The 27,156-nt window shown below is 53.4% G+C and overlaps 1 protein-coding gene and 1 long non-coding RNA gene across 11 annotated transcripts in view; one reads left to right on the top strand and one right to left on the bottom strand.

The window, feature by feature from the left end:
• CABIN1 (calcineurin binding protein 1) overlaps positions 1 to 27,156 on the top strand; it is a 152,173-nt gene that overhangs the window by 85,612 nt on the left and 39,405 nt on the right. For all 6 annotated transcript variants that reach the window (XM_077874520.1, XM_077874521.1, XM_077874523.1 and 3 more), the window contains 2 exons: positions 4,462 to 4,793; positions 20,022 to 20,135. In XM_077874520.1, the coding sequence (XP_077730646.1) occupies positions 4,462 to 4,793; positions 20,022 to 20,135 (446 nt within the window). The remainder of the gene's footprint in view (positions 1 to 4,461; positions 4,794 to 20,021; positions 20,136 to 27,156) is intronic.
• On the bottom strand, positions 13,194 to 20,035 carry LOC144299151 (uncharacterized). Of its 5 annotated transcripts, none has more exons than XR_013365928.1 (3): positions 19,996 to 20,035; positions 17,346 to 18,255; positions 13,194 to 14,923 (listed from the first exon to the last, which is right to left on the bottom strand). It is a non-coding gene; the product is annotated as an uncharacterized LOC144299151 (long non-coding RNA). The 5 variants fall into 5 exon arrangements; XR_013365927.1 differs by lacking the exon at positions 19,996 to 20,035 and adding an exon at positions 19,838 to 19,989; XR_013365924.1 differs by lacking the exon at positions 19,996 to 20,035 and adding an exon at positions 19,217 to 19,822.

Raw genomic sequence — 27,156 nt, 5'->3', positions numbered from 1 at the left:
CTTTGGATCCTAAATGTCACCAATGTGTTTTCTTTTTAAAAGTCTGAATCGCATTAGGCCTTTAGGAAAAAGTGCCCCCCCTTTTTGGGGCAGGGGGCCCTGATCTAACTCTGGAGCATGCCCAGATCTCCTGGGGCCTTCAAGGCCCCCCTTTGTGGAAGGCAGTGGGCAGGGACTCCTGGGTAGCTCAGTGGTTGAGTGTCTGCCTTTGGCTCAGGGCGTGATCCCAGTTCGGGGATTGAGTCCTATATCGGGCTCCCTGTGAGGAGCCTGCTTCTCCCTCTGCCTATGTCTCTCATGAATAAATAAATAAAATCTAAAAATAAATAATTAATTAATTAATTAATTAAAGGCTTCTTCTTTAAAAAAAAGAAAGAAAGAAACCGGTGGGCAGAGCCCCACACCCAGCTCGCAGGAGAGCACTGGCAGGCTGTGTGTCCACGGTACCACTCAGGCTGTAGCTGGATGGCCAGCTAAGGGTTTTGAGAGCTTTCCCACCCTGGCCAGGGCTTGCCAAACAATAACAACAACTCAGACCATGCTCAGTGACCCTGTACCAGGCACTGTTTGAACTCCTTTTGTCTTCCTAACTACCCTAGGAAACAGCCCTGTGTCTCTTCCCACATTATAGATGAGGAACCTAAGATTCAGAGAGGGTCAGGAATTTGCCTAGCGTTAGTCTGCACCCTTAATCTCTGCCCCATGCTCCCTCTCTAAGTGGGCTAGAAGGAGCAGCTGGGGTTGGTGAAGACCTCCCCTAGGATGTGTCCACACAAGTTCTCCCACACAGGGAGAGTTGAAGTTCAGGGACTCACGTGTAGATGTGGCCAGAGCCCTTCATGCTGGGAATGGCCTGTCCCAACTCTCTGCTCCTCGCCAGCCTCCCATAGCTGGCCTTAGCAGCTGGTGAGGCTGCATGCTATGTAGGTTGGCAAAGGTGCCCTTATTAGGGTCAGGGAAGGTGAGGCTAGTGCCACACTTTCTCACTAGGCACTTTTTATGCTATCCCAAAACGATGTTGGGTTATGAGATAGCATAAACTGGGTATCTACAACTGACATAAACATACTGTAGGAAGTTTGGAAGGGGAAGGAAAAAGTAACCTGTAGTCCCAACACTCTAATACAGCAATTTTTGTTCATGTCCAGTCTTACAAATAAGATTATTTTAGCTATTGGACAGGTGAGGCCTGTCATCTCTGCTCCGTGGCCTATCAAGCAGTGGACTGTTGTGGGTATCGTTGTGTCATCATGGGCCTCTCTTTACCATGCTTGGGGAAGTGGGGGATGTAGGCTGGGGTGCTGAGCTAAGAGAGTGTCAGCTGTGGTCTGCCCCAAGCTGGGCTTTCCAGACACATGAGGGGCATCCCACCCCTTCCCTCCTTCCATTCAGAGTCAGTGGTTTAAGCAGACATTGTGGGGGCTTGCCACTGGTAAAGAAAATTTAAGTAGAACCAGAGTCACTCCAATAGCTGGTGGACTTGAAGGGAAGCATCCTGCTTCTGTGGATGCATCTCTTCATTCTAAGCCCAGCTTTTCCTCGTAACTACAGTGAAGTTGGTGAGCTTCCTGTCAGGAGAGTAGGTGTAGCAGAGCATGTGTTCTGAGCCCTCGCTAGGCAGACTGCATAGCGAGTAGTATGCTCCTCCAGGCCTGGCTCTGGTCAGTGGCAGTCTCTGACTCATGCTCCTCTAGGCTCCCAGCAGCTTTCGGCTCCCTGAAAAAAGCCAGGATATGGTTCTGGGCCAGGGCTGGGTGTGTGCCCCTAAGTGTGCTCCACACCCCAGCCCTTTTCAGGTGTACCTTCTTGGGTGGCCCTGTCACCAGTGTGCTGCTTCTGTCATGGTCAGTGTCATAGGGATCACTCACAAATTTCATGGGCATTGTTGAGCAGCAGGGCGTAATGAAATCCAAGTCTGTGCCAGGCCCTGGGTGCCAAAGGGAAGCAAGAATGGCTCTGGGAGCCACGCCCTGCCTGACGTCCAGGTGCCCTCCCTCCTATGATGTCCAATGGGCACTGGCTCCTGAGAACTCCCCTCCCCTCTTTACTTCTCCATTGTGGTTTGTGACAAGGTGCTTCCAGGAAGAAGGTTTCTCCACAGGTGGCTGTTAGAGCTAGTTGAAGCTCACCTTCTTAAGGGTCAGAATTTCAAAAAAAAAAAAAATGTATAGCGTGAATGTAGTAACAGTAAAGGTTTATTTTTTAAATAGAGGAAAAGCTGCCCAAATTTCACCACCTAAATACAAAGTGCTCTGTTATATCACTCCAAGGGCAGCAGAGTTTGTCAATAGCCTATGTGGTCTAGACCGTGGCCACGGGTGCCTGGCCTGGGCCCAGGCCCTCCCTGCCACGTGGGCCCAGGGCATGATGTGGGCTGGGGATGCTGATGCAGCTACCAGGCAGAGACCACCATCCCATGGTACACCTGCCCCTTTTTGATCAAGTAGATGACCCTACCTGAGCACCTCACATAAGCCAGTTCTCATTGCCAGCAGCAAGCAACAGGGTGGTGAGAGCATTTGCTTCGCTTGCTTTTCATCTGTAGGAGGAAGTCTTCTCACTTTCACACTGCCAGGGTTAGGATTGGGCCTCCTGGCTGGAAAGTGCTGTGTGGGCTTGTTGGCGCTTCTGACCCCCTTCCTTCCACTGATGTGACCTGTGAAGCTCATTCAGCCATGATAGTGTATGCTGTGGGTGAGGCGTGTTGCCCATGTCTCCTGGGCCTTTTCAGTAGGCTTTTCACTCATTCTGGCATCACTGTTCTCTCTCTCTCTCTCTCTCTCTCTCTCTGCGTCTTCAGACACATCTGAGCTCTCTTTGGATTAATTCTTGATACTCTGCTTACTTTCCATAAGAAACATGTTCCCGTGTTATCTTTGTATGTGAGCACACACTTAGCCTGAAGCACTGGGAGGCCTGCATCTGCATCCTGTTTCCCTGCCTCTCGTGTGCCTAGCACAGCACTGGGCCCAGAGTTGTCCAGGTTGTATTTGTTGAGTCACGTTTGAAATGTGTCTCTTGAATCAAACACTAGAAATCAGGTACATTTGTGAGTAAGGCGTTAGTGACCCTTGTAAGACACCAGCCCTGAGCAGACTCCTGGTTGCTGTCACTGAGCTCTGAGTGGATGCCTGTGCTCTCCTTTCAGGGGAGCATGGTGTCAAGATCAGATGTGACCTGTTTTTCAGTCATTCAGTCAGCTTCAACCTAGACAGTGTGAGGCTCTGGGCAATGGTGTGGGTGGGGGGGAGGCATCTTTGCATAAGTTCAGTGGTATGGGTGATATCAGAGACGTGGGCACACAAGACTCTCTGCAAACCACACCTTGGGGCCAGGGAGGCCTGCAGGAGGAGATAACACTGAGGCGACACTGAGTGGAGTCCTGAAGAATGAGAGTGAGTGGGGGAGGCAAGGGAGAGAGTGCAGACTGTGTCCAGAAGGAGCAGCAATGAAGAGGTAGGAATGAAGAATGAGGTGTTCCCAGTGGTTGGTCTCAAGGTGTGAGGGCAGGAGGGGAGCTAGGAGGAATGGCAGGACTGGTGGGAGGTGGCCTCGAGTGCTGTGCTGAGCAGCTTGGCTCTGTCTTGCTCAGATTCTTTCCTTGGCTGGAAGAGCTTAATGTGCACTTGATGCCTGCATGATTTTGCTTTGGGGAACTTGAGACTTTAGTCCTCAGCCCCTCTGCCCTGCCACAGCAGGCTCCAGCATTCTCCCAGCTGCCACTGCAGTTGGGAAAGGGTCATTAGGGTGGGGGCAGGAAGGGGCTCAGCTCACCATGGCAGACAGGCTTCAGAGTTGGTGCTGGACTGCTTCTCTGGCCTCCTCCATGCAGGCCTTGCCAAACTCCTGGGTGCCCAAGAGGCTACCTTACCCTTGAGGCTTCCCTCCACCCTCTTCCTTCCATCCCTCCTTCCTGGTCCAGTCATCTGTAGCCCCTGCAACCCAGCTTGGGCTCTCCTATGTGTGAGCTCTTGGTTCATGCACAGTGGCAGCAGCAGCCTTGGAGAAGGATGTTAGGTAGGCTACGGGCTGAGGTGCTAAGTGGTAGATCAGGAGCAGTCCTTTGTGTCCTTTCCTGGCTGTTTTATTCCATGGTGGTGGTGGCCATACCCTCCCTCTGTGGATTGCCTCCCCGTGCACCTGCACAGGCCTGGGAGGCAGGACAATCTTATGCTGCCATCCAGAGGGGGCCCCAGAGCCCCGCTTGCAACCCCCACTATCTGCAGCCTCGTGGCCCCTCTGCTTTGTGCCAGCTGGGACATCCTGTTTCACAGGGGAGGAGACTGGGAGGTTGTAGAGGCCTCAGCCAGCAGGGGCATGCCTCCTGCTGCTGGGTCTGTTGAGCTCAGCACCTGTCTACCAAGGTCACAGACCTAGCTATGCCTGTCACCTCACTAAGACACCTCTTTTGCTGGTGGTGGACCACTACTGAGGTGACTTTCCTTTTCTTTTCACTCATAGGAAAAACTGAGGAGTCCTTGGAGAGCACAGAAGGCTTCCGGGTCACAGAGCAAGGCAGCCAGAAGCCTGCTGCAGACCCCCCAACCTCTGCGTGCATTGCTGTCAAAACGCCAGCATCTGCACCTGCCCTGTGGGACGGGAGGAAGAGAGCTGATCCCCCCGCGGAGCCAGCAGCCTTTCCCCAGGGGCTGCCGGCCGGGGCAGAGGAGCAGCGCCAATTCCTTACAGAGCAGTGCATCGCCTCCTTCCGCCTGTGCCTCAGCCGCTTCCCCCAGCACTATAAGAGCCTCTACCGACTGGCCTTCCTCTACACCTACAGCAAGACCCACCGGGTGAGTGAGCTGCCAGGGCCCATGAGTGTCTGAGTGCTGGTGGACAGAATAAACCCAGCTGGCAGTTGCTCAGGGTCTTGGGTAGTGGTGCATGGAAGGGTTAGGGTAGGAGAGGTGTGGCGGGGGGGGGCGGGTTCATAAAATTGTGGTCCAGCTTTCCAGGTGAGAGTTGATGGGGACCATGGATCAGAGCAAGGGACCAAGGGAGGAGCTGGTATGGGGGCTGCTCCTGAAGCAGGATCTGAGGCTCAGGTACTGGCCGTGGGCTGAAGGATGAGGACCTGCTCTCTCAACAGCTCTTGTCTGTGAGGGCTGGTGGAGTGATTCTTACTCCACTGACAGGCTCCCTCCCTGCTACTGTTTACCTGTCCTTAGTACGGCTTTGCAGACACATCCCCCAAATGCCTTATAGAGGCGCCCCCCTCCCCCCCTGTCCCAGGGCCTTGCTACAGGCTCAGTCCCCTCCAGACACATCTTGCAGAGAGGCCTTCTCACCATCATCCTGCCCCTGGGCTTGCCCCTCCGTGCAGCTGCCATCTTTACAACCTCTGTTACATGGGGGTTGGGTGCTGACAGCCTCCTCCAGCTCTTTTTGGAAAGCAGATGATGTAGCAATTCTTAACAGCTGTGCCCCAGGCTTAAGAGCTCTCAGGGGCTTCCCAGCCGGACTGCTTCTACTGGCATGTCGCATCTGTGCAGGGAGTGTGGCATGTGTGCTCTTCTACTCCCTCCTCACGCACCTGGGGGCACTGGAGAAAGTGCTCCTGGTCATGGTGCCTGCCCCCATGGAGCTACATTCTAAGCTACATGCAAACAAGCAAATTAAGCTAATCCCATTTTGACACATGCTACAAAGAAGATAATGGGGTACGCACAGGAGTAGGTAGGGGTGCTGCTGCAGCACCATGAAGGCACCCATTAAGCTGAGACCTGTAGGGTAGCCTTGGGCAGAATGGGAGTCAGCGGGCAGGTTGGACGACAGGGAGAGAGCCCAGATCAGGCAAATTGCCTGGGCATGTTGCAGTGCTGGGTAAGCCAAACTGGTGTGGGCCAAGGCCAGAGAGGGCCAGGGTGGTGGGGTTACCCAGGGGCAGCCTTTGGAGTCTGGCTGTGGTCTCTGGTTTTGTCTGGCTCAGAAACTTTTTTCTCCCAGAGACCCCCCACTGGCCCCTTGCCCCTCCTCACCAGCCTCTGTGGGACCTCTGAAAAACCAGGAAGGGCAGTTGGCTGGAGAGATGGAGCCTGGCTTGGTGCTGGTTACATGGCTGGAAGTTGTTACTTGACAAAATTCTGTTTGGGTACTAGGCTCAGGTAGGTGCCCTGTCACAGTTGTGATTGCCCAACACACTCATGTGGCTTGGTTGATTTCTGTTGGAGCAGAACAGAGGAAGCTGGTGTCAGCAGGCCTCGAGAAGGAGGGGTCTGGTTCTGGGCTTTGTCTCTGCTTCAGGGCATCTGGCTCCTCTGGCTGCCACTGAACCGCCTGAGCCTGGTACCCTCACTGCTCAGTTTTGCAGTGGACCTTACCTCTGGTGCCCTGGGCCTTCTGGACCCAGGCAGACCTGGGTTTTTTTTTTTTTTTTTTTTTTAAAGATTTTATTTATTTATTCATGATAGTCACAGAGAGAGAGAGAGAGGCAGAGACACAGGCAGAGGGAGAAGCAGGCTCCATGCACCGGGAGCCCGATGTGGGATTCGATCCCGGGTCTCCAGGATCGTGCCCTGGGCCAAAGGCAGGCGCCAAACCACTGCGCCACCCAGGGATCCCGCAGACCTGGGTTTTAAGAAAACTCCCCTCTGCAGCAGTCTCTGGGGACTCAGCCAACATTGCCCCTGCCCCTGACCATGCTCCCGCGCTGCTTTGGGAACTTTTCTTCTTCCCTCTTTTGAGAGCAGTGGAACCCAGTGCAGGAGCTTCCGTGAGTACTGGTTGGAAGGGAACATCCATCATCTGGATCTCCTCTCCCTACTTGGGCATCCCCTTTTCTCATGCCCCACGAAGCAGCTGTGTAGCCCCTTCCAGCTGTGGTCAGCTCTTAGTAGGACTTGGAGCTTCCTGTGCTGAGCTCAAAACCTTCCTCACACTGTGGCTGTTCTCTCTCTACTGCACATCTGATACCTGGCTCAGGGCCACACACTGGGGGGTGACAGCCTGGCATCAGCTCAGGTAGCTAGCATCAACCTGGCCCAGTTGCTCCACTGCTCCCCCCCCCCCCCACCATTAGGTCATCCATGCTCAGTTTGCTGTTTTGGTATTTCTGTGACTGTCCCCAGGTCTTATTGTTTACCCTCTAATGGTCTGAGGGGTGGGTGCCCCCCAGCTGATCCAGCCTTCCCTGGTCATGGGGACAGAGGCTGCCTTGGCTTCCTTCCTGGAAAACCTTCCCACAGCCATTACACTGTTTCTGCTGGCTTTTCTGTTAGCTGCATTCCCAGGTTGGGTTCCTTGGCTTTCTGAAATGGAATGCTGGTCTTGATTATGAGAGAGACCCCTCCTCTCTTACATGACAGTTGTGTGTAGATGCCGGATATGTCTCAGGAGCTCTCCAGGCTGCCACACCCTAGACCTTGATGTATCCCGGGTGGCTCCACTGGCTCTTTTGCTTACTTGACTTAGAGACCTTTGCTGAGCAGCAGGTGGTGTCACCCCAGCTTGAATGGCATGTTGTTGGCACCTTACTGCACTGAGAGCTTGAATCAAGGCCATCCCTGTCTGGGGCATGCTGTTGTTTTGGGGGCTGGGTGTGGTTCTGCCCAGGCCCTGGGTTTCAGGGGGATCAGGGTATAGATCTAGGGGACATGACCAGTGCTTTCAGTGACTAATGTGGAACCATTAGCTGATAAGCAGCGACTGCTTTCCAAACACAGCTGTTTGGTAACAGATACTTCCCACTGTGTATATTTAACAGCAGCACATTTCTTCATGAAATCCGCCTGTGGGCTTGGCAGTGGCATTTTCCTGTTGCCATCTCATGGCTCAGTGGCCAACTGGTTGAAACATCCATCATCCCTGCCTTCAGAGAGGCCCCAGGGGCTCTGCAGGTTGACTCCAGATCCTTTGGGTCTTTTAAGCAGCCCCCAGCTGAAGCTCTGTTCTGTTCAGAGGCCTCCCCACCCCAGGCCTCTACAGAGAAACTGTCCTCAGGACACAGGGAATCACTTGCTTTAGCTGTTGGCAGCAGGATTTCTGGAGGAGGGAGAGGAAATGTGGGCTCTGAATGTGGGTTCATCTAGGTTCACATACCAGCTCTGGAGTGGGGAGGATTCTTCTCTTGTACTCGCACAGGATTATTGTGACAATGAGGTGAGGGGTTGGAGCCCTTCCCATTGGGCCTTTCATCAGGACCCCAGAGCCCATTTCCTCAGTATCTTCTGTGGCTCCTAGCCCCCTCTATTAGGCCTTCTGAGGGCTCAAACATTCCCTGAGGGACCTCTGATGCCTGCCTAAGGCCCCCTCCTGCTGTGCATAGGCTGACCCCCTGGGCCTCCCAAGGCAGGCCTCCTGCTAGCCTACACCAAGGGCCAGGGCACTTGAGGAAGCAGAGCTCCCTAATGCTCTCCGCATCCTTAGGGAAGATCACACATGCTGATGGCCATAAGGGCCCTAAGTCTAGCTATTATATCACTTACAGTCTCCAAGATTACAGTCTCCAGCAAGACTTTGAGCCCCAGACTGTCAGTCCATGCTCAGAAAAACCTGTCTCCTGGAGTCCACATGAGCACCCCAGGAGAGAGACTACATGGCATTGGGAGCTTCCAATGTGAGGCTTCTGAAATTCGCTAATGAGAGCCAGAAAGAAGGCTGAGGGATGGGCGCCCCATCCCTAATTCCCCCCACCCACTCCCTGTGGCTCAGCTGGGAAACTGAGCCCCGCGCTTCAGCATCTCTTGCTTTGAGGGGTCTGGGACAGAGTGGGTTATAAGATGGTTCCTAGAGCCAAACAGTCTTGAAAAAGAACAAACTTGGAGAACTCATACTTCCCAATTTCAAAATTTACTGCAAATATACAGTAATCAAAACTGTGGAATATTATTCAGCCTTAAAAGGAAGGAAATTCTGGCATGTTATAACGTGGATGAACCTTGAGGACACTATGCTCTCAGTGAAATAAGCCAGACACAAAAAAAATCAAACACTCCATGACTCCACTTTAGATGAGGCATCTAAAGTAGTCAAAATCAGAGAGACAGAAAGTGGAATGGTGGTTGCCAGGGGCTGGGGGAAAGAATGGGGAGTTATTTAATCAGTACAGAATTTCAGTTTTTATAATAAAAAAGTTCTAGTTGTACAACCATGTGAATATACTTAACACTACTGAACTATACAATTAAAAATGGGTAAGATGGTAAATTTTATGTGTTTTGAACCACAACTGAAAATAAACAGTGTAGTTTTAGCCTAGGGATAGCTGTATGGATAATGGAATAGAACTGGAAGCCCAGAAACAAAAGCATACATCTATATGGTCAGCTGATTTTTTTTTAAGATTTTATTTTTATTTATTCATGAGAGAGACACACACACACACACACACGCACACACACACACACACACACACACAGAGAGAGAGAGAGAGAGAGAGAGAGAGAGAGAGGCAGAGGCCAGAGACACAGGCAGAGGGAGAAGCAGGCTCCATGCAGGGAGCCTGACATGGGACTTGATCCTGGTTCTCCAGGATCAGGTTCTGGGCTGAAGGCAGCGCTAAACCGCTGAGCCACCCGGGCTGCCCTGGTCAGCTGATTTTTGACGGGTGCCAAGATACTTCAGTGAAGGAAAGGACCTTCTTTTTAACAGATGGTGCTGGGATAGTACAAAAGAATGCAGTTGGACCCCTACTTCATACCACCTACAAAAATGAACTCAAAATGTCTCAGTTCAACTTCAGAGCTAAAACCTGTGAAACTCTTAGAAGAAAACAGATGTCACTCTTCATGACCTTGGACTAGGCAGTGGTTCCTCAGCTATGACTCCCAAAAGCACAGGTGATAAATAATAAATAAATAATAATAATAAATAGGGCACCATCAAAATTAAAAACTCATGCTTCAGAAGACATTATTGAAATGAAAAAATGGTCCACAGAAAGGGAGAAATATTTATAATCGCAGGCAGGCACATCTCATTTTACTGCATTTCATTTGATTGTACCTTGCAGATACTGTCTTTTGTTTTATTTATTTATTTTGTTAAGATTTTATTTATTCACGAGAGACACAGAGAGAAAGGCAGAGACATAGGGAGAGGGAGAAGCAGGCTCCCTCTGGGGAGCCTGATGCGGGATTTGATCCCAGGACCCCAGGATCATGCCCTCATCCAAAGGCAGATGCTCAACCACTGAGCCACCCAGGCGCCCTGCAATAAAGTATTTTTAAATTAAAAGTATATACATTGTTTTTTAGACATGATGCTATTGCACATTTAATAGACTTAGTATAGCATAAACATAACTTTTATATGCGCTGGGAAACCAAAAAGTTCATTTGGCTCACTTTATTTTGGTATTCACCTTATTGTGGTAGTCTCGAATACAATCCACAGTATCTCTGAGGTATGCTTATATGTGGTAAGGGACTTGTATTTAGAATATATATTTTTAAGGGATCCCTGGGTGGCGCAGCGGTTTAGCGCCTGTCTTTGGCCCAGGGCGCGATCCTGCAGACCCGGGATCGAATCCCACATCAGGCTCCCGGTGCATGGAGCCTGCTTCTCTCTCTGCCTCTCTCTCTCTCTCTCTCTCTCTCTCTCTCTGTGACTATCATAAATAAATTTAAAAAAAAAATAATCCTTAGAATATATATTTTTAAAAAACCTCTTACGGGATCCCTGGGTGGCTCAGCGGTTTGGCGCCTGCCTTTGGCCCAGGGCACGATCCTGGGGTCCCGGGATTGAGTCCCACATTGGGCTCCTGGCATGGAGCCTGCTTCTCCTTCCTCCTGTGTCTCTGCCTATCTCTCTCTCTCTCTCTCTATCATAAATAAGTAAATAAATAATCTTAAAAAAATTTAAAAAATAACAAAATCTCTTACAACCCAATAATTAAAAGACAACTTAATGTAAAAGTGGGCAAAGGATCTGAATAGAAATTTCTCAAGAAGATATACAAAAGGCCAATAAGCACAGGAAAAGGTGCTTAACACCATTTTCCATTGGGAAAATGTGAGTTCAAATCACACTGAGATACCACTTCATACCTCCTACTATGGCTAGAATCAAAGATTTTGGCCTCTCCTCCTGGGGGTCAGGGGTGCATGAGCAGCCACTGCCTTACTGACAGTTCTGCTAGGGCAAGGGAGTTGGGCACCGGGGCTATGTGCCCCCTGCTTAGAGGCCAGGGTTTGTGAACACTGGTGGTACTTTCCAGAGCTAGTTTCCTCTGGGGAGCCTCTTGTTTGGAGTACTGCCTCTCCTAAACTTACTTTGTTTTGTGCTCACTGCTGGGTCTCAACTTGGGAAATGTTCTTCACATTCTTTGCTTCCCCTTCTTGGGGTATGGTCCTCCTTGGTTACTCAGTGTCTTAAGAGAAAGGTCAAGAAGCAGACTCCAGTGCTGCACTGAGACTACTTGGCCTGGGCCAGCTCCTCAGTGTTGTTTCACCCAGCATGCTGCCCAGCAGGGGGAGCAGGAAACTGAGGCTGTGAGGGGACAGCAGCTTGTCTTGAAGCCCTTGGGGAGGAGGTGGCCAGGCCTGGGCCTTCTGAGGCTCAAATGTTTCCTCTGTCTCTGCTCTCGAGGTGGGGGGGACCAAGGCCTCTAGCCCAGGCCCTTCACCTGGCCAGGTAGATGGATGCCCAGCTTCTTGATAAAGCCACACGGCTGCTGATTGGCTACATTGGACTAGAGTGAGGAAATGTTTACTGAAAGTACTTGTGTGAGAGGCTGGAGGTTTAGCAGAAGCAAGGTTGGCATACCAGCTCCTGTGGGTGCAGTGGCCACTTAGTAATTGGGCTGCTCTTGGTCAGTGTGGCAGGAGGTAGGCAGTGAGCCAGGGGTGAATGGCATCCCAAGTGAGGAAGGAGGGGAGAAGAGAAGGGCCTGTTCTTTGGGAGAGGCCACCTTCCTGGGGCTTGGCGTACGGCCAGCTTCTGGCCCATGGGCTGGGGCTCTGCTCATCTGGCTCTAGCACTGCCTACGTCAAGGCTTGGCCTTTATTCAACCTACACTTCACCAAAAGGTTTTCCTCCCACCCTCCAGGGCAAGTGTGAGCCTTGCTGGCTCTGCTGTGGGATGAAGCCCACCTTTTGTTGTGTGGCTTTTCCCCTCTGACCTGGAACAGCTCTCTGACACAATTAGCATCCAAGTTATCACTGAGAGGTGACACTCAGGTGAGGATTGCTCCGGAGCCTATGGGGCGTGAGATGGAAAAGGGGCTATTAGTCTGCTCTGATCATAGGCCTGGCCCTTCCCCAGACCCTGTGATTAGAATGTGTCCCTCTCCCACCACTTGTCCTCTTGCCAGTGTGCATGCTGGAACCTGAGCCACCCCTCCCAAGTGCCGGCTCCCAGCACCTCACTCAGGCTCGGCCAGCTAGACAGCTGGCTTCCAGTTTCAGTCCTATGGATAGATTTCTTAAATTGTCAAGCGGGGATAATGGTACCTTCATTGTAGGTTGTAGGTTTTACTGTGAGGAAAAGTGAGTTAATAGTGCTTTACCAGCTGGGAAACATGCATACTGATGATGAGAGCAGCCTGTCTTGCAAGCCCCACATGCATGCTGCTCTGATGGGAGCAGAGGCCACTCGCCGTGAACAGTGCTCTAGACCAGCTGCTGGCCTCTGTCCCTGTCCCAGTGTACTCCTGGAGGCAGCTGCACAGCATCATGGCCAAACTCTTTTGCAGTACATCCTCCTAATGGTAGGTGACAAGGCCCTGTCAGTGTGACATATGGCTGGATAGTGGCCTCGCTGCTCCAGCCCAGTCAGACCTACTTCTCTGACCCAGAACCTGTGCGGGATGAGCCCAGGCCCCAGTGTCTGTTTAGAACTTGTTTGATACAGAGCTGCCTCCTGCCAGGTGAGTCCAGCAGGGCTGCTGCCACCTGTGATCTCCAGAGAAGCTGCTGAACTTTGACTTCAGAGTCCGCTTATGCTCTGGTGTGAGCTTGAGCAAGGGACGGGCCAGCTGGGCTGTGAGCCCCTGCCCCTTCCTTACCCATTGTGGGTGGTTCCCTACCTGCCTGTGCCATCAGCTCACATCTAGAACCTGCAGAGTCAGGTTAAACGAGAACCCATGAGGATGGGCAGGTGTGACAGAGCCACCCAAGGGTGCAGCCTGGGAGACCCTGCTGCATACACATGAGTGAGTGTCCTAGGAGCAGGTGGTAAGCTGTGCGTTCCATGCCAGACGGCAGGACTAGGCATGACGAGGGCGTGCCGGCCACACAGCAGGGCGTTCCCCCATTCCTTCAATCCCTGCTCTCTTTCTGTATACCCAAAAGGATGCTGTGCCACAGGCTCCCCACGCAGAAGCCCTGGGCTGCTGCTGATCCTCGCAAGCCAGGTTCTTACCAGGCTTTGTTTGCAAAATGAAACTCCAGATTTCTCTCAACTTCAGAATCTCAGTTATACATTTCAAAGTCTATCTACAACATGGTTTGAAGATTTCACTGTGCCTTTGGGGGTCAGAAGAGGGGGAACAAATGCCCCCCCCAAAGGCTCATTGCCTTCCTTGTTCTGTCTTTGGGAAGAGGTGAGCTATGGATCCCAGCAGTTTGAATGGGTTGAGTACTCTACTGGCAGCAGCCATTACAAATTGTACTGCGTGTGGAAGAAACTACCACCACCTCCTCATCCCACAGACCATGGTACGGCCGAACCCCTGTATTAGTGTCATCCTCTACTGCCCATCCTGCCCCCGCCAGCATTGTGCCTATGCATCTCTACGGGTTCATTCATTCAGCAGCTGTCACCTGCATTGATACATGCGAGGCCCTGCCTGAGGGGCTGGCATATACTGGTCTGCACAGCAGAGCCCCCCCACCCTTGAGTGCACACAGAGGGGAGGGAGAATAGAAGCATACCTAACGGGGGTTAGTGATGCATCCAGAAGAAAGATAAAGCTGGTAAGGGTGTGCAGTGGGGGGAGTGTGGTTCTTTAGGCAGGGAGGTCTGGGAAGGCCTCTCTTAGCAAAGACCTGAAGCAGGTGAGGGAACTAGCCAAGGTGATACCAAGAGAGGCTTCTGGGTGGACAGCATGGGTCATGTATGTGCCTTGAGATAGGAATGGGCCTGGCAGGACTAGAATCAGCCAGGAGCCTGTGTGACTGGCTGGGCCGGGAGGAGAGGGGGGGAAGATACATTCAGAGCTCCTGAGGACCTGGGGAGGCAGGGAGGAGCTGTGGCGCATCATTCTAAGTGAGGTTAAAGCTACCACAAGATTGTACATGAACGCCTCGGGCTGCTGTGTGGAGAGTGAGAGGTTTGCCAGTCAGGCCTTCGATGGCTCCATCCAACCACTTATCCAAAGAGCCTTAATAAAGGGATTTTCAGTGGCCTGGGTGGACATCTGGAACCCACAGGGTAGGTGTGATGCAGGGTCCTTGACTAGCCCCAGGGCACCTCTGCATCAGGCTACCTGTCAGAACTTTCGGTCTTTGGTGGCCGACCCTTGGCACCAGAGGGAACTTGGGATAAATGCTCGGCCTCATCTTTGCCCTACTCTCTGCTCTCCTGCTGGTGCTTCTTGCTGGTCAAACCCACCCAGCAGTCAGGGGGTACGCCCCAGGCCTGGCTTTTCAGGTCGGTGCAGGAAGGGTAGAGGAGGAGCAGTGGCACACTCTGCCAAGTTCAGGGGCAAGGCCGGGTCCTCCAAGAAGACACGGGCTGTCTCAGCTTGGCGGGGGAGCAGGCTGCATGGGTAGGGGCATTCTCTCAGAGGTGCAGGTGAGGACCTTGGTGCATTTGTAGACAGGTGCTTTCCCATCTGCTATCTCGCATTCTCCAGCTGACCCTAAGAGTGGCCTGATGGTCACTACCACCTCCATCCTCCCAAGTGGGCCTCTGAGGCCCCAAGTGGTTATAGGACTCCAAGACTGCCAGCAGTCATTCATTTATTCCTTCAACAAAACTTGAGTGTGTACTGCTGCATGCCCATGTGGAGAACTGCCAGGCAAACATGGGGCTTCTGAATCACTGTTTGGAAGAAAGAATAGGAAAGATGTCTTAAAAGATAGCCTTTGAGGGCAGCCTGGGTGGCTCAGCGGTTTAGCGCCGCCTTCAGCCCAGAGCGTGATCCTGGAGACCCAGGATCGAGTCCCACATCGGCCTCCCTGCATGGAGCCTCTGCCTCTCTCTCTCTCTCTCTCTCTCTCTGTCTCTGTCTCTCATGAATAAATAAAATCTTAAAAAAAAAAAAAAAGATGGCCTTTGTGCTCCAGCCTGCCCACACATGAGCTCTCAAGCAGTTCCTTTCCCAACAGCTTCCTTGGGTGGGGAGCCCAGGATGAGGGCTCTGCCCCAGCACTCCTGCCTCCAGTCCTGGGCCCTCCATCCCCACCACGTACTACTGGCACCTTCCTGCAAACTGTCCCGCAAACCCGAACACTGCCCATTCCTTTCACTCCTCCCAAATATTTGTCACAGCCCTTCCATGGACCCCATACTGGTCTAGCCCCATGTGGAGCCACCTTGTGGGTCTGACAAAAGGGGGGCAGACCACAAAGCCATCACAGTCGGCAGGGAGGCTATTAAGGTAGCCATGAGGCTGTGAGGACAGTATTGAGGGGCAGGTGGGAATGGGGTGAGATGATGCTAGGCCTAGAGACCTGCAGGGCCACAGTGGGGGCAGAGGCAGGAATGGCTGCAGGGCTGCGCATGATGGGAGAGGGGAGGGAAGGAGATGAACTTGCATGTGTGTGAGTGAACTGAGGTGTGGAGCTGGCTTTCAGTCTGAGGGAGCTGAGGCCTTCAAGCGGAGGAGTCAGGAGGGTCCCTCTGCCTTATGCCAGGATAGAAATGTCCAGGCGAAAGGAAGTTGGTGCAGGACATCAAGGTGCCGCGTGCTTCCTGGGATTCTTCTCCCTGTCTCTCATCAGGACTCTGCCCTCCTTCTGCCCCTTGTTAGGGCATTTAGTGCATTCTGCCCTCTGTCAGAGGAGGGTTTGTGCACTAAGCTTCAGGGGCCCATGGATCCCAGGAAGGATTGGTGCCGTTAACTGGCAAGTGGCCTGGTTGTGTTTCTCCCATTCCCAGAGGTGACGGTAAGCTGAGGCTCCAGGCTGGTGGCATGGTGACAGGTTGCTCAAGACCTGAGACAGGACTGCCTGAGAGCTGCACATAGATTTGTAAAATGACTTGCCCGCCCCGGGATGGGGGTGCAGGATAAGAACCCAAGCCTTGGAGTCCTTCAGGTCTGGGCAGGAATGCAAACCTGGCTTGGTGCTTCCTGGCTTGGGGGATTCAGGACTCCCCCCCCCCCCACCCCCGCCGAGACCTCTCTGAGGCTGTTTTTTTGTTGGTAAACTGGCAACAGTGTAGGATGAGGAGTGATGTGCTGTGCTTAGTGCAGGTGGTGGTGTGTGTCTCACCTCCCCATATCGTGAAGCTGCAGAGCAGACTGTGCATTACAGGTGCACCATGGTGGGTCAGCTCCCCATACCCCTCCCCTCACCTCCCCGGCACTTCTCAGTTTTCTGGGCAGGTTTCCTTGTCCCTGTCAGCTCCCATCTGGGGCCTCAGATATAAATTAGCTAAGGTCTTCCATGAGCTGTCTGGACGCTTTGTGCCATAGCCATCGATCGGATCTCTCTGGCGGGCCTGGGAGACGGCTGAGGAGCCCTGCTCTCTGCTGGTGTGCGGGGGCCAAGTCTGCAGGAGGCTAATTGACAATCCTGATCGGGTTTGGCAGGCCAGTGCTTTCTGCACTCTTCTCAAGTGGCTGGTTTTCAGGTCTCTAAGAGTGCTGGGACCTCTCCCACAGTCTCCTCCCTCTGTGGTCCTCCACCTTCTGTCTGACTGTTCTTGTGGGAAGGGCTGTCTTGGTGCAGGTGTTATGGGAGAAGCTGCAGGGTTGTGGCAGAAACCGAAGCCCTACAGGGATGTGTGTTCCTGCCCCTCAGCCTTGGGGCCTAGAATCGGACATCTGGCTCAGGAAGCAGAGTCTCCCACTCTCTCTACTCTGGCCATGACACTCTTCTCTCTCACATATCCCCAGTCACACGGAAGGCACATTTTCTTGTTCTTATGAAAGTAATGGCCAATCCTAAAAAGAAAGAAAGAAAGAAAGAAAGAGAGAGAGAGAGAGAGAGAGAGAGAGAAAGAAAGAAAGAAAGAAAGAAAGAAAGAAAGAAAGAAAGAAAGAGAGAAAGAAAGAAAAAGAAAGTAATGGCCACCTCGGAGATGCCTCTTTGAGTCTTGTTTTCCTACCCCTCTCAAACTGCTGCTAACTGGATACTTCCCTTAAGTCCCAAAGGAGCCCCAGAGGGGGCTTTCATGCATGCTCTAGGGATACCCCAGTTCAGTGACAGCTGTGTGCCAGTCATAGCTTAGTTGGCATATCCCCTAGGAGTCTCGCTGACCTCCTTAGGCTGGACCATAGGTGGTCAGGTGGGCTCACCTGTCATATTCAAAGCGTATATATCGGTTCTTCTGTCTTGTGTCACTTTCTGTGAAGGTCCCTCCCCTTCATGGATGATTAGACTGGCAGCCTCTCACATCTTGCTTGGGAGAGACTTTGAACCAAATGGCACTGAGACCAAAGGATCATGGCTAAGTACTGATAGAGGTTGTGAGCATCTCTCCTGGGCTTCTTGAGTGGTTGTTCTGCTTGCTGGAGGTCTGAGGCTTTAGCTTCTCTTTGGATCCTGTGTCCCGGGGCCCTGAAGAGCCCTGACCAGCTTGAACTAATCTGAGTTAGATCTCATTCCTTGTAATGAAGCACACCTGACCTACCCTATTTCCCTGCTCTGCACTCAGTTTGTCCATGGCCGACCCTCCCTCCCCTGGTAGAAGCACTGGTCAGGCTTGTAACCAGCCTTAAGAGGCTTCTAAATAGACTGGTCTGGGAGGCAGGGTCTCTGAGCCAGACTGCGGGACGCTGCTCTGGACTTCAGAGTGTGAACTGCAAGTTGATCCCTCGTTGCACTGGAGCTCAAAAGTTGAAGGCTGGGCCTGAGTAGTTCGCTGTTCTTCCTGTGTATAGGGCAGAGTGGCCCCTGTGCTCCCTGGCTGAGGACCAGGGACTGTTGCTGCCTAGGTAACTCCTCTCCTCTGTTTCTGCCTCACCCATGTAGGGGCAGAGAGGAGGTGCCTTGGCCTTCAGGAAGCCTCATCATTCACCATGAATGACTATGGCATCAGTCCCTGAGGTGCTAGAAAGACTTGAGAGTCCTGGAGAAGTAATGTCTCAGGAGACTGTAGCTGTGGCTGCGCCTCCCTGACAGCCGCTGAGTCTTTGCGAGAGCAGCCCCCACACGGCCTTTGGTATGATTCCTTCTCTGTGCTCGCCTTGCTGTTTTGGTTGGAGTCTGTGAGAGAGGAAGAGTCTCAGTCTGCTTCTGATCTCAGCATGTCAGATGTGTCTGAGCAGGTGTCTGGGCTCAAGGAGGGCTCTGAGCGAAAAAGCAAGCCTCCTGAGTGCAGGTTTAGAGGGGTCAGCTGTGTAGAGGGCTGTGGACAATATGTGCCCTCTTGTCCAGCTGGGGTTTTCCCTGCTGTCGTACATGCTGGGCTGCTCATGGCCCTCCATCCCCTACCCCTACATTAAAGCTGCTTAGACCAGGCTGGGCTGCAGCCGTGCCGGGCAAGGGCAGCCTTGACTTTACCGGGCCTCAGCCTTCAGCCACTCTCAGAACCGTGTCCCTGTAGGAAATGGCCTTAGAGTCACTGCCAGGCTTAATCATCCAGGCTTCCCCCAGGAGATGATGTTCTCCCTTGGGCTTCCACAGAAGAGCTAGCTTCATCTGCCGTGAGTGTGTCATCCAGAAGATTCATGCCTGAAACTTTACCTGTCTCCATCCCAGAGGGACCCTCATTTCTGTGTCCCACCCCTCATAGCTTCAGGGTCCTGCCTGGTGCTGGGTGCAGAGCAGCCCTCAGTTCCAATAGCAGCCCCTTGGGCATGTCCCTCTGTGCAGAAGCTCGGATGCAGGCCAGCAGGGGCCCTCAGCCAGCAAGCCAGGGAGCTGGGGCTTGCACTTTTGCCAGAAGTTGTGACTAGGGGGACTATTTCTTAAGTTCAGCCTGACCAGTAGTAAGTACAGTGGGAGCAGGTGAGACAGTTTGCAGGCTGAGACGTGAAAAGGCATTAAGCAGTTGGGACACAAGGTGATAAAGGCCTGGCACCAAGGGTGAGAGAGACAAGGAAGGGACCTGGACGGGGGGGGGGGGGGGGGGGGGGGGGGGGGAGAAGGAGTACTGATTGGCTGGGGGAATGGGCGCTGTGGAAAAGAGGAGCTGATGTTGGGCAGTTCATGTTCCAGTACTAACTCTGCCCCCTGCTGGCTTCTCCCCTCTAAGGCAGCACTGTCCCAGGTGCTGGGTGGTGAGATGGTCCGGGTGTGGGAGCCTCCCTGGGAAAGACCTGAGATGGGAAGGTGACAGACCAGGCAGCTGGTGGGGAAGGGCTGCTCTCTGAGTCAGTGAGAAGGTCCCAGAGAAGGCCAAAGGAGCCAGGCCCACACCTAGCCTCTCAGGCTGCCCCCAGGTCCCACTTGGGCTAGCAGGCTTTTGTTCCCACCCTACCAGGCCCCTGGGCCTGGATTCCAAGAGGCACGGTTGCCCAGGGAACACTGGCCTGAGCACTGTGGATAGAACCCCCCTCCCCTCCCAAGCACTTAGGCCCCTGGCATCCTACAGAGACTAGCTCTTCCAAGCCTAAGGTGGCTGTCTCCCAGCTGCGATGAGTATTGCTAACATCCTGACAAGTCAGGGCTGACCCTTTGGGCCAGTGGGGGTCCTCCTGACAGAAGGCAGGGCGCTAGGTCCATATAGCATATTTTCAAGGCCAGTCCAGGTGGGGGTCCCTATCTGTGCCCTTCTTGGGCAATCTGAGGCCACACTCTCCTAAGTCAGCCGGTGCTAGGCAGGAAATCAGTTCCGGAAATGTACCCCACAGCCAGATGATCAAAGCCCGCAGCCAGAGCTCCCTGGAGCTGCGGGATCGGTATCTGCAGGAGCCGCTGCTCATCCCCGCTCTGCCAACGCAGCCAGGAAGGAGGGGACTGCCTCCCTTCCCCGTGGGCGCCGCGAGCTGCCCACACACTCACTTCCAACCTACTTCTTGTTTCCCCAGAACCTCCAGTGGGCCCGCGACGTGTTGCTAGGCAGCGGTATCCCGTGGCAACAACTGCAGCACATGCCGGCACAGGGGCTCTTCTGCGAGAGGAACAAGACCAATTTCTTCAACGTGAGTACTTTGCCTTGTTGATTTCCGAGGCTGCTTGCTGCACTGCTTTGCGCCGGAGGCGTGTGCGAATGGCCCCCTGGGCGGGCGTTCCCGGGACCACGGCTTTGCGGCATCCTCAGAGGGCGGGCAGGGTGGCGCAGTCGAGAGTGCGCCAGACTCGGGAGTGGGGCTGTGCCTGCTGAGCGACTTCTGGCAAGTCGCTGCCCCCTTCTGGCACTGGTTTGTCCCTCTGTGGGGAGAGGCATGGATGAGCTCAGTGTGTTCTCTGGAGCCCCAGATATTCTAGGGCCGCAGCAAGCAGTAGTGAAGGGGCTCTAGGCCCATGGTCTGCTTCTCCTGGAGCAGCTCCAGGTGCCCCATGTGGTCTTGAGCACCTAGGAAATTCTGACCAAAGGCAGGTCTACTGCTTCAAAAACAAGTTTGGCTTGAAAGCCAGTGCTAGGCTCTCAGTACCCTTCCAGCCTTGACATTCTGTGTAGGGTAGAGACCCACCCGTTGGCCAGGACATGACCTGTTACCAAGTCTGTCTGCTTTCTATCCTGGGGCCCCCTAAAACCCACATCTACCCTTCCTGGCCACCCCACCCAGGCCCAGCCCTCCCTCATTTGCTCTGTCCTACACAGAGACAGCTGGTCCTTCGCTCTGCTCCAGCAGCAAGTCCTCATCCACCCCTCCCAGCACAGCCAGCTCCCAGCTGGGTAGCTTTGGCAAGTTACCCAGACCCTCTGAGCTTTGGTTTCTTCTCTGTTTTCCCTGATTTCCGGTTACATGTAAGGAAACTGAAGGGTAGAGTGGGTCTGCACAGAAGCTGAGGAGAGCAGGTATTGGGTCTGGAGGGGTGTATCAAAGGCTGGTTCTCAAGGCACATGGCAATGGGGGCCTCCCCACTGAGAGCCAGCTAGGCAGTGAGGTGTCTGGGTCTGTGGCTCTTCTCTTGTCCCAGGCTATGACCTTCTAGTGGCCAGGCAGGGGCCACGGAGCCTAGGAGCTCTGCATCTGCCAGCCCTCTTTCCCTGTGGATATTTTGTAGACAATCAGTAGATGTAATCTGTAATCAATCTACACAGTACCAAGGGTTTGTAGAAAAAGAGAAGTTCCCTCCTATCCAGATGCCTAGGCCACAGCTACCATCCCACGGCCACCACTGTCCTCATCCTGTGTATATCCTTCCAGAAGGTGTCTGCCTATTTATAAGCCAGGGCACAAAAATGTACACAAAGGACAAGTACATGTGCTTCTGACTTTTTTTTTTTCACTTAAAAATATATCTTGGTATCTAGGAACTGGTTCGTTGTTTTTGATAGCTATGTAGTATTCCTAACATATGGATATGTCACAGTTTACCTACCCATCCCCTACTGATGGGCATTTAGGTGGTTTCTAGTCTTGTTATTTCTGTTTCATATATATACCTTTGCTATGTGGGAACCCATTCATAGGATAAATTTCTAGAAACAATTTCCTAGTCAAAGGATTTGTGGTGCCTTTCAAGTTTTAGAGGATAGTATCCTCCAAAGATCCAGCCCACATTCCCAAACTTAGATTCATTTTTTTCAGACCTCTTCTATACTTTATATTATTTAACTGTTTCATATATGCTCTTCAGTAGGTGAGAAATGCTATAGTGTTCCATTCATTTTTAGTGGGATTGCCCATGATATGACGTTAGTAGTTTTGATTTCTTCTTCCATGTCATTTCAACTCATGTTAATTTTCTTATTAGATTATTGGTCTTTTTCATATTGATTTATAAGAACTTTTTATATATTAATGAAATGGGCTTTTTGTCAGTATTGTGCAAACCTTTTTTTCTGCAGTTGCTAAATTGAAGTTAGAGCCAGGCAGCTAGCTAGTTTCCCTGAGCTCCGTTATAAAATGAGCTACTGTTATTACCTGCCTTGAAGAGTAATTATAGAGATCAAGTTATATAATGGGGTAATGACCCTAATTCAGGCTCTGGCACATGGTAGATGCTCAAGAAAATAGCTGTTGAGTATTTGCCCTCAGAAACTATGCAGTAATGTTAGAAGGAGAGAGCCAGCCTCCCTCTCTTACTCATGGGTGGAGTGCTTACCCTTCCTGATGATAGAGTTTAGGAGACCAGCACCTTCGATGCCTGTAAACCTGGGGCACGTCTGAGCTGGCAGCTGGGTGCTCCAGGCCCCTTCCACATTGGGCTCATTCCCCATAGCGGCTCCTGTGGTTTCTGAGGCCTTCCAGAAAATGAATTCTGCAGAAGGGCAATCAGGCTGTGCCTGTGAAAGAGAAGGCTAGCAGACCCCTGGATGAGCCTGGCACCTGGGCAGCACTTCCTTGTAGCCAGAAGCCCCTGCAGATATAGGCCACCCAGCCTGGACTGGATAATTTGGGTGCTTTACCACTACTGTGTCACCTGTTTATTTCTCCATGCTTCCCAGTGACCTGCTGCCTTTACCCACCTCGGGCCCTCTCTGGCCCAAGTGCTGGCCACCTCCACTTTCTCGCTCTTCTCTTTGGAGGTAGGTTGGGGCTCCTCAAGCTTCTCCAACCCAAGATGTTAACCTCTGTCTGCGAAGAGGCCAGACAGACACTTGCACCCCCATTTGAGAAGTACCCAAGTGACAGTTGCTCCCAGCTGCTTGGTGACAGGATGGCCCTTGCTGAGCCCACCCCACCCTGTCCTTGTCATTGCTGCAGGAAGACTCTCAGGGTGGACACTCCTCCAGCCCTGCCTCACACCCAGAGAATGCTGACCCTGTGTGCTCTTAGTACACAAATTTGTCTAGCAGATTTGACCAAGTGTGAGGAAATGGTTTCCTGCCATGTTTACAGAGGAGCATTTAGAGCCCCCTCAGCTGACTCTGCTGGGATAGGGCCATGGCACTGACAGCTGGGGCTATCGGTCGGGAGAAGCAGCCTGACTCTTCTCCTTTCCTGTGTACTTCAGCCTGGGGTGGGGATAAAGGCACAGGGCTGTTGGTCCTTGTGAAGAGGTATAGGGAAGGTGAGGACAGGGGCACTGTGCAGCCTGGCCTGCCATCCCTCAAGTCCCCACCCTCCTAGGCTACCCATGCTCCCATCTTTGGTGTCACTCACCCAAGAGGCTGTCTGGACAGCCTGCCTCATCATCCTCAAGGGCCTGAGCTAGGGGACCCTCCTATTATTTTTTAATGACAGTTTCTAAAAAGTGTGTGAGTTATACAGGGCCACATTGTCACTGCACACAGTCCAGACGCACAGTAGAGTGCAGGCGTGCTGCAGCCTTCTCAGAGGTGCTTCCGTGTATGGTTGGGCTGTTCTCCTTTCTCAGGTGTGTGTACAAAGTCAGACAAGCTTGTGCAGCTGTTAGAACTTGTATGTGTGTGTACACACACGCATGCTTTTCAGCACCTTGGAGTTTTTTTAGCTGACATTAAGTCTGAGAAGTTTCCCTGTGAGGAACACAGGCCATCTCTCTTTGGAAGCTGCCACGCACTATTGTGCTGTGCGAAGGCCACAGTCTTCTTGAGTGGGCACATATGCGGGCCTTTGTGCTCACAGGCAGGCTGCATGGGGTCTCCTTGTGCGCACTGTTGTGCCGTGCACCTCGTTGAATCTCTAGCTGTCCCGGCCTGGCCCAGAGAGGTGCTCACTCTTTGTGTGTGCCGTCGTACTTTTTCCCTTACAGGATGGTCTCCAGGCACGTCCTCTAGGTCCAGCCAGTGGTGGCTGCCGCAGTGTCCCTGCACAGGGTACAGGCAGGCTTGTGGTGGAGTTCCACATGCATGTGTAGGGCATGCCCGTGTAGGGCCTCTGTAGGACACCATGGGGGCACATGGGAGAGATGGGGAACTCTTGAGGAGTTTGGGTGTGCTGGAGTGGGGCTCCCATGGCAGGGCCAGTACCATTCAGCCAGCAAAGGGCCAAGAGACTGTGAGCAAGGTTAGAGGCACCCTCTGGGGAGCTCCTCATGGCTGGATCATGCCTAAGGTCATTCTGGTTGAGTCTTTTCATGGGGAGGGTGAAGGGCCAGACAGAGGGATGGATGCTGAAGGCTCGGTAAGTGTGACTGGGGCTCTGATGTCAGCTTTCCTCAAGGGAGCTCTTGCACGTGGGGTTTACCGGGCCTGCTACACAGCTGGCTGGGGACCCGTAGCAGCGTAGACGTGGCATGTAGCAGGGCGCAGCAGTGTGGTTAGAGAGAGAGGAATGAACTTGGCACAGCTCCAGTCCTACTGTTCCATAACTTGACTGAGAAGGAACAGTTCCCAGCCCACCCCCTTCCTCTGCCATGGAAAATCCCTGCTTGTGGGCTGTCTGCCGAGCAGGTTGGAGCTCCTGGGCCACGACTCATGTTCCTGAGCAGGCCGGAGCCCCAGCTGAGGGCCCCATTACCTCAGCCCTTTCCCACCAGGCAGAACAGTCTGGTCTTTGCCAAAACAGAGCCAGAGTTGTTGGACGTTGCTGGTTGAGGTCCTGCGGCCCTCCCTGCCCCAGCGGGGCCTGGTCTGGGCCCTGATTCCTGTTCTTTCACAGCATCGGGCGGGCCCAGCGGAGGCGTGTGGCTCTGTGATTCAGAGGCGGCTCCTCAGGCCAACTATGCAGAGCAGGGAAGACAGGGAGGCCCAGGGCTGGGCACATGGAGTGGGAGTTGGGCCCGGGGACATGTGAACCCTCCTGAGCCAGTGCCGGCCCTGAGGGGGCTGCAGAGTCAGGGGAGCCAGGGGGCTATCCCTCTCTGGGTGGAGGGGGGCTGGGAAAGTAGGCTTCAAGCACATGGTAGAGACTAAGGGCTTGTCTTCGAGTGCCCAGAAGCTTCTACAGCATCCTATACAGGTGTGTGCACTTCTGGGCAGGTAGGCCTGCATAGGCTGGAGCTGGGCTGCTCTGTCCAGAGTGAACTTCTCTCCCTCTTGTAGTTGATTCAGAAATGTTCCCATAGTAACCAAGCCAGAGATGGCTTTCCCTCCTTTCCCAAAATGTTTGCTTATTTTAGCAGGCAGGGTTTTTTCTTATTTCAACCCAGTTTCCAGCCACTGTGAAAGAAGCAAAGGAAGCTGACGGCCCAACTAGCACGGCTTCCTGTGTCCAAGACTGTGTGGGGTGGGCAGCTGCTGTGGCTCGAGTTTGAGGAAGTGGAGGGAAGGTGCTGGCCTGCTGGGGCTTGGCTGCCCTGCCACCGTGCCCCCGTAGCCACTCCTGCCCTATGTGGGGGTCTGCCTGCAGCTCTGGTGAGCAGCCTGTGGCCAGCGGTACCCAGGGTGGGACCCTAGGCCCTGGGACCAGTGAGAAGAGCATAGACTTTGGATTTGGATGGGCTTGGCTCCTGGCCACTGCATCCCTGATCAGGCCCTGCATAGGGCACGGGGCTGCCTATTGGCAGGGTGGTCACAGTAGGTGGATGGACGCCCTCACCCACACATGCTAATAAGCACATCACACAGCTCACTCATAGGATCAGGAGTCAGCCTGCATGGGGCTTTGGGGCTTATCTGTGGATCCCCCAGGGGTGTTGCAGGAGGGCAGTGCTGGCACCAGAAGGGGCATGGCAGGAGCTGGTGGTGGGAGCCCCATCTCTCACGGGGCCAGGGACCTCCAGAGGCTCTGGTCCTGTCCTAGCTCAAGTGAGGCAGCCTGAAATACAGGGCTGTCTCCACCCACCATATGGGCCCCTTTGTGCATGGCCTAGCTTGGCCTTTGGTGGCTGTAGATGCAGGTCATGCTCACTCCTTTGTCAGTGTGACATGGTGCTCTACTGTCTGTCCTTCAGCTTATCTGCCTGTCCTCATCCCAGGGGAGCAGTAGCTTCCAGTTCACCACTGGTACAAATACATGGCCTTCCCTGGTCTCCTTTCTCAACTGGACAAGTGCCTAGAAGTGGAGGCTATGGCTATGTCACAGGCCCTCCAAAACCAGTGCCTCCACACGTCGGAAGCCAGATGGTTCTGCAGGTCCTGCCCCGATTCCCTCTCACCAGTCCCCTCTCTGCCCCTACTTGGCACTTAAAACCAGAGATGACTTTCCTTTTGGCCTATCTATGGAGTGATTGGGAAGGCCAAGCCCCTTCCTCTCCCCATGGCTAGTCCCTCTGTCTGACCGGCTCTGGCATGCATGCCCAGATGGGTTCTGTGGTTCTGTTTGTCCTAAAGCGGTTGTGCTGTGTGGTCTCCAGCCCTGGAGCGTGAGTGCTCACCAAGGGCCCTGCTATGAAATAAAGGGCCCCCATAGGCTGGGCAGCCAGCTCAGGGGAGAGCTGCCTGCCAGAGCTGGGGGAAAAGAGAGAAGGGCTCCAGAAACCCCTGGCACCCCATCTTCCTAGGCAAGAATCAGTCACACTCCTTCTCTAACTTGCTGCCAGTTGGCTGTGACCTTGGGGGGAGTCCTCCTCCACCTACCCAATGAGCAGATGCCAGGTGTTAGGGAGAGGCAGGCACAGTGGGCCCACCTCCCAGGCGGGCAGCCCAGCCTCTGAGCCTAAAGCACGGCCGGGCCTGAGACCGTGCCTGTCTTTCAAGCCAGGCCTCAGCCAGTGTCCCAGCCTTTGGGAGGGAGCTGGGGGTCCAGATGGAGGCCAGTGGTGCCAGGCACGGCCTCTGGAACCTAGCACACCAAGCCCTCTCAAGCGGGGACTTCATCTAGAGCACCCTCCCAGCACCTAGCACAGTGCCCAGCAGGAGAGACATGCTTAAAGACTGAATTTTTCCCACCTGTGAGTTACCTGGGACAGAGTTAACTGAGAAGTGAGCAGCTCCAGAGTGAGGGACAACAGGCAACATCCTGGCTTGAGTGAGCCCTGGCCAGGGCCTGGGGTCTGTGCCTGAGACATCTTCCTCCTGCTGCAGGGAGGCCCTTCTTTCCAACTCCCCTCCCCCCGCTAGTTCCCAAGAGGCACCGTGCCTGGTGGGCTTGTGGGCAGCCCTTGCCTTGCTTGCACCCACTCCTGGAGCTGAGTCACTGACACCCACCCCCAGATGCCAGCCCGAAGTTCAGGGCCTTTTGCAACAGGCAGACATAAGGGAAGACCAAGGCACGGCCCAGGGACGAGGTGTTGGTCTCCACCCAG

The sequence above is a fragment of the Canis aureus genome, chromosome 27, assembly GCF_053574225.1.
Source record: "Canis aureus isolate CA01 chromosome 27, VMU_Caureus_v.1.0, whole genome shotgun sequence".
In the NCBI taxonomy this organism is placed as follows: Eukaryota; Metazoa; Chordata; class Mammalia; order Carnivora; family Canidae; genus Canis; species Canis aureus.
Note: the sequence above shows the minus strand (reverse complement) of the source record. Positions and strands in the feature narration are given on the sequence as shown.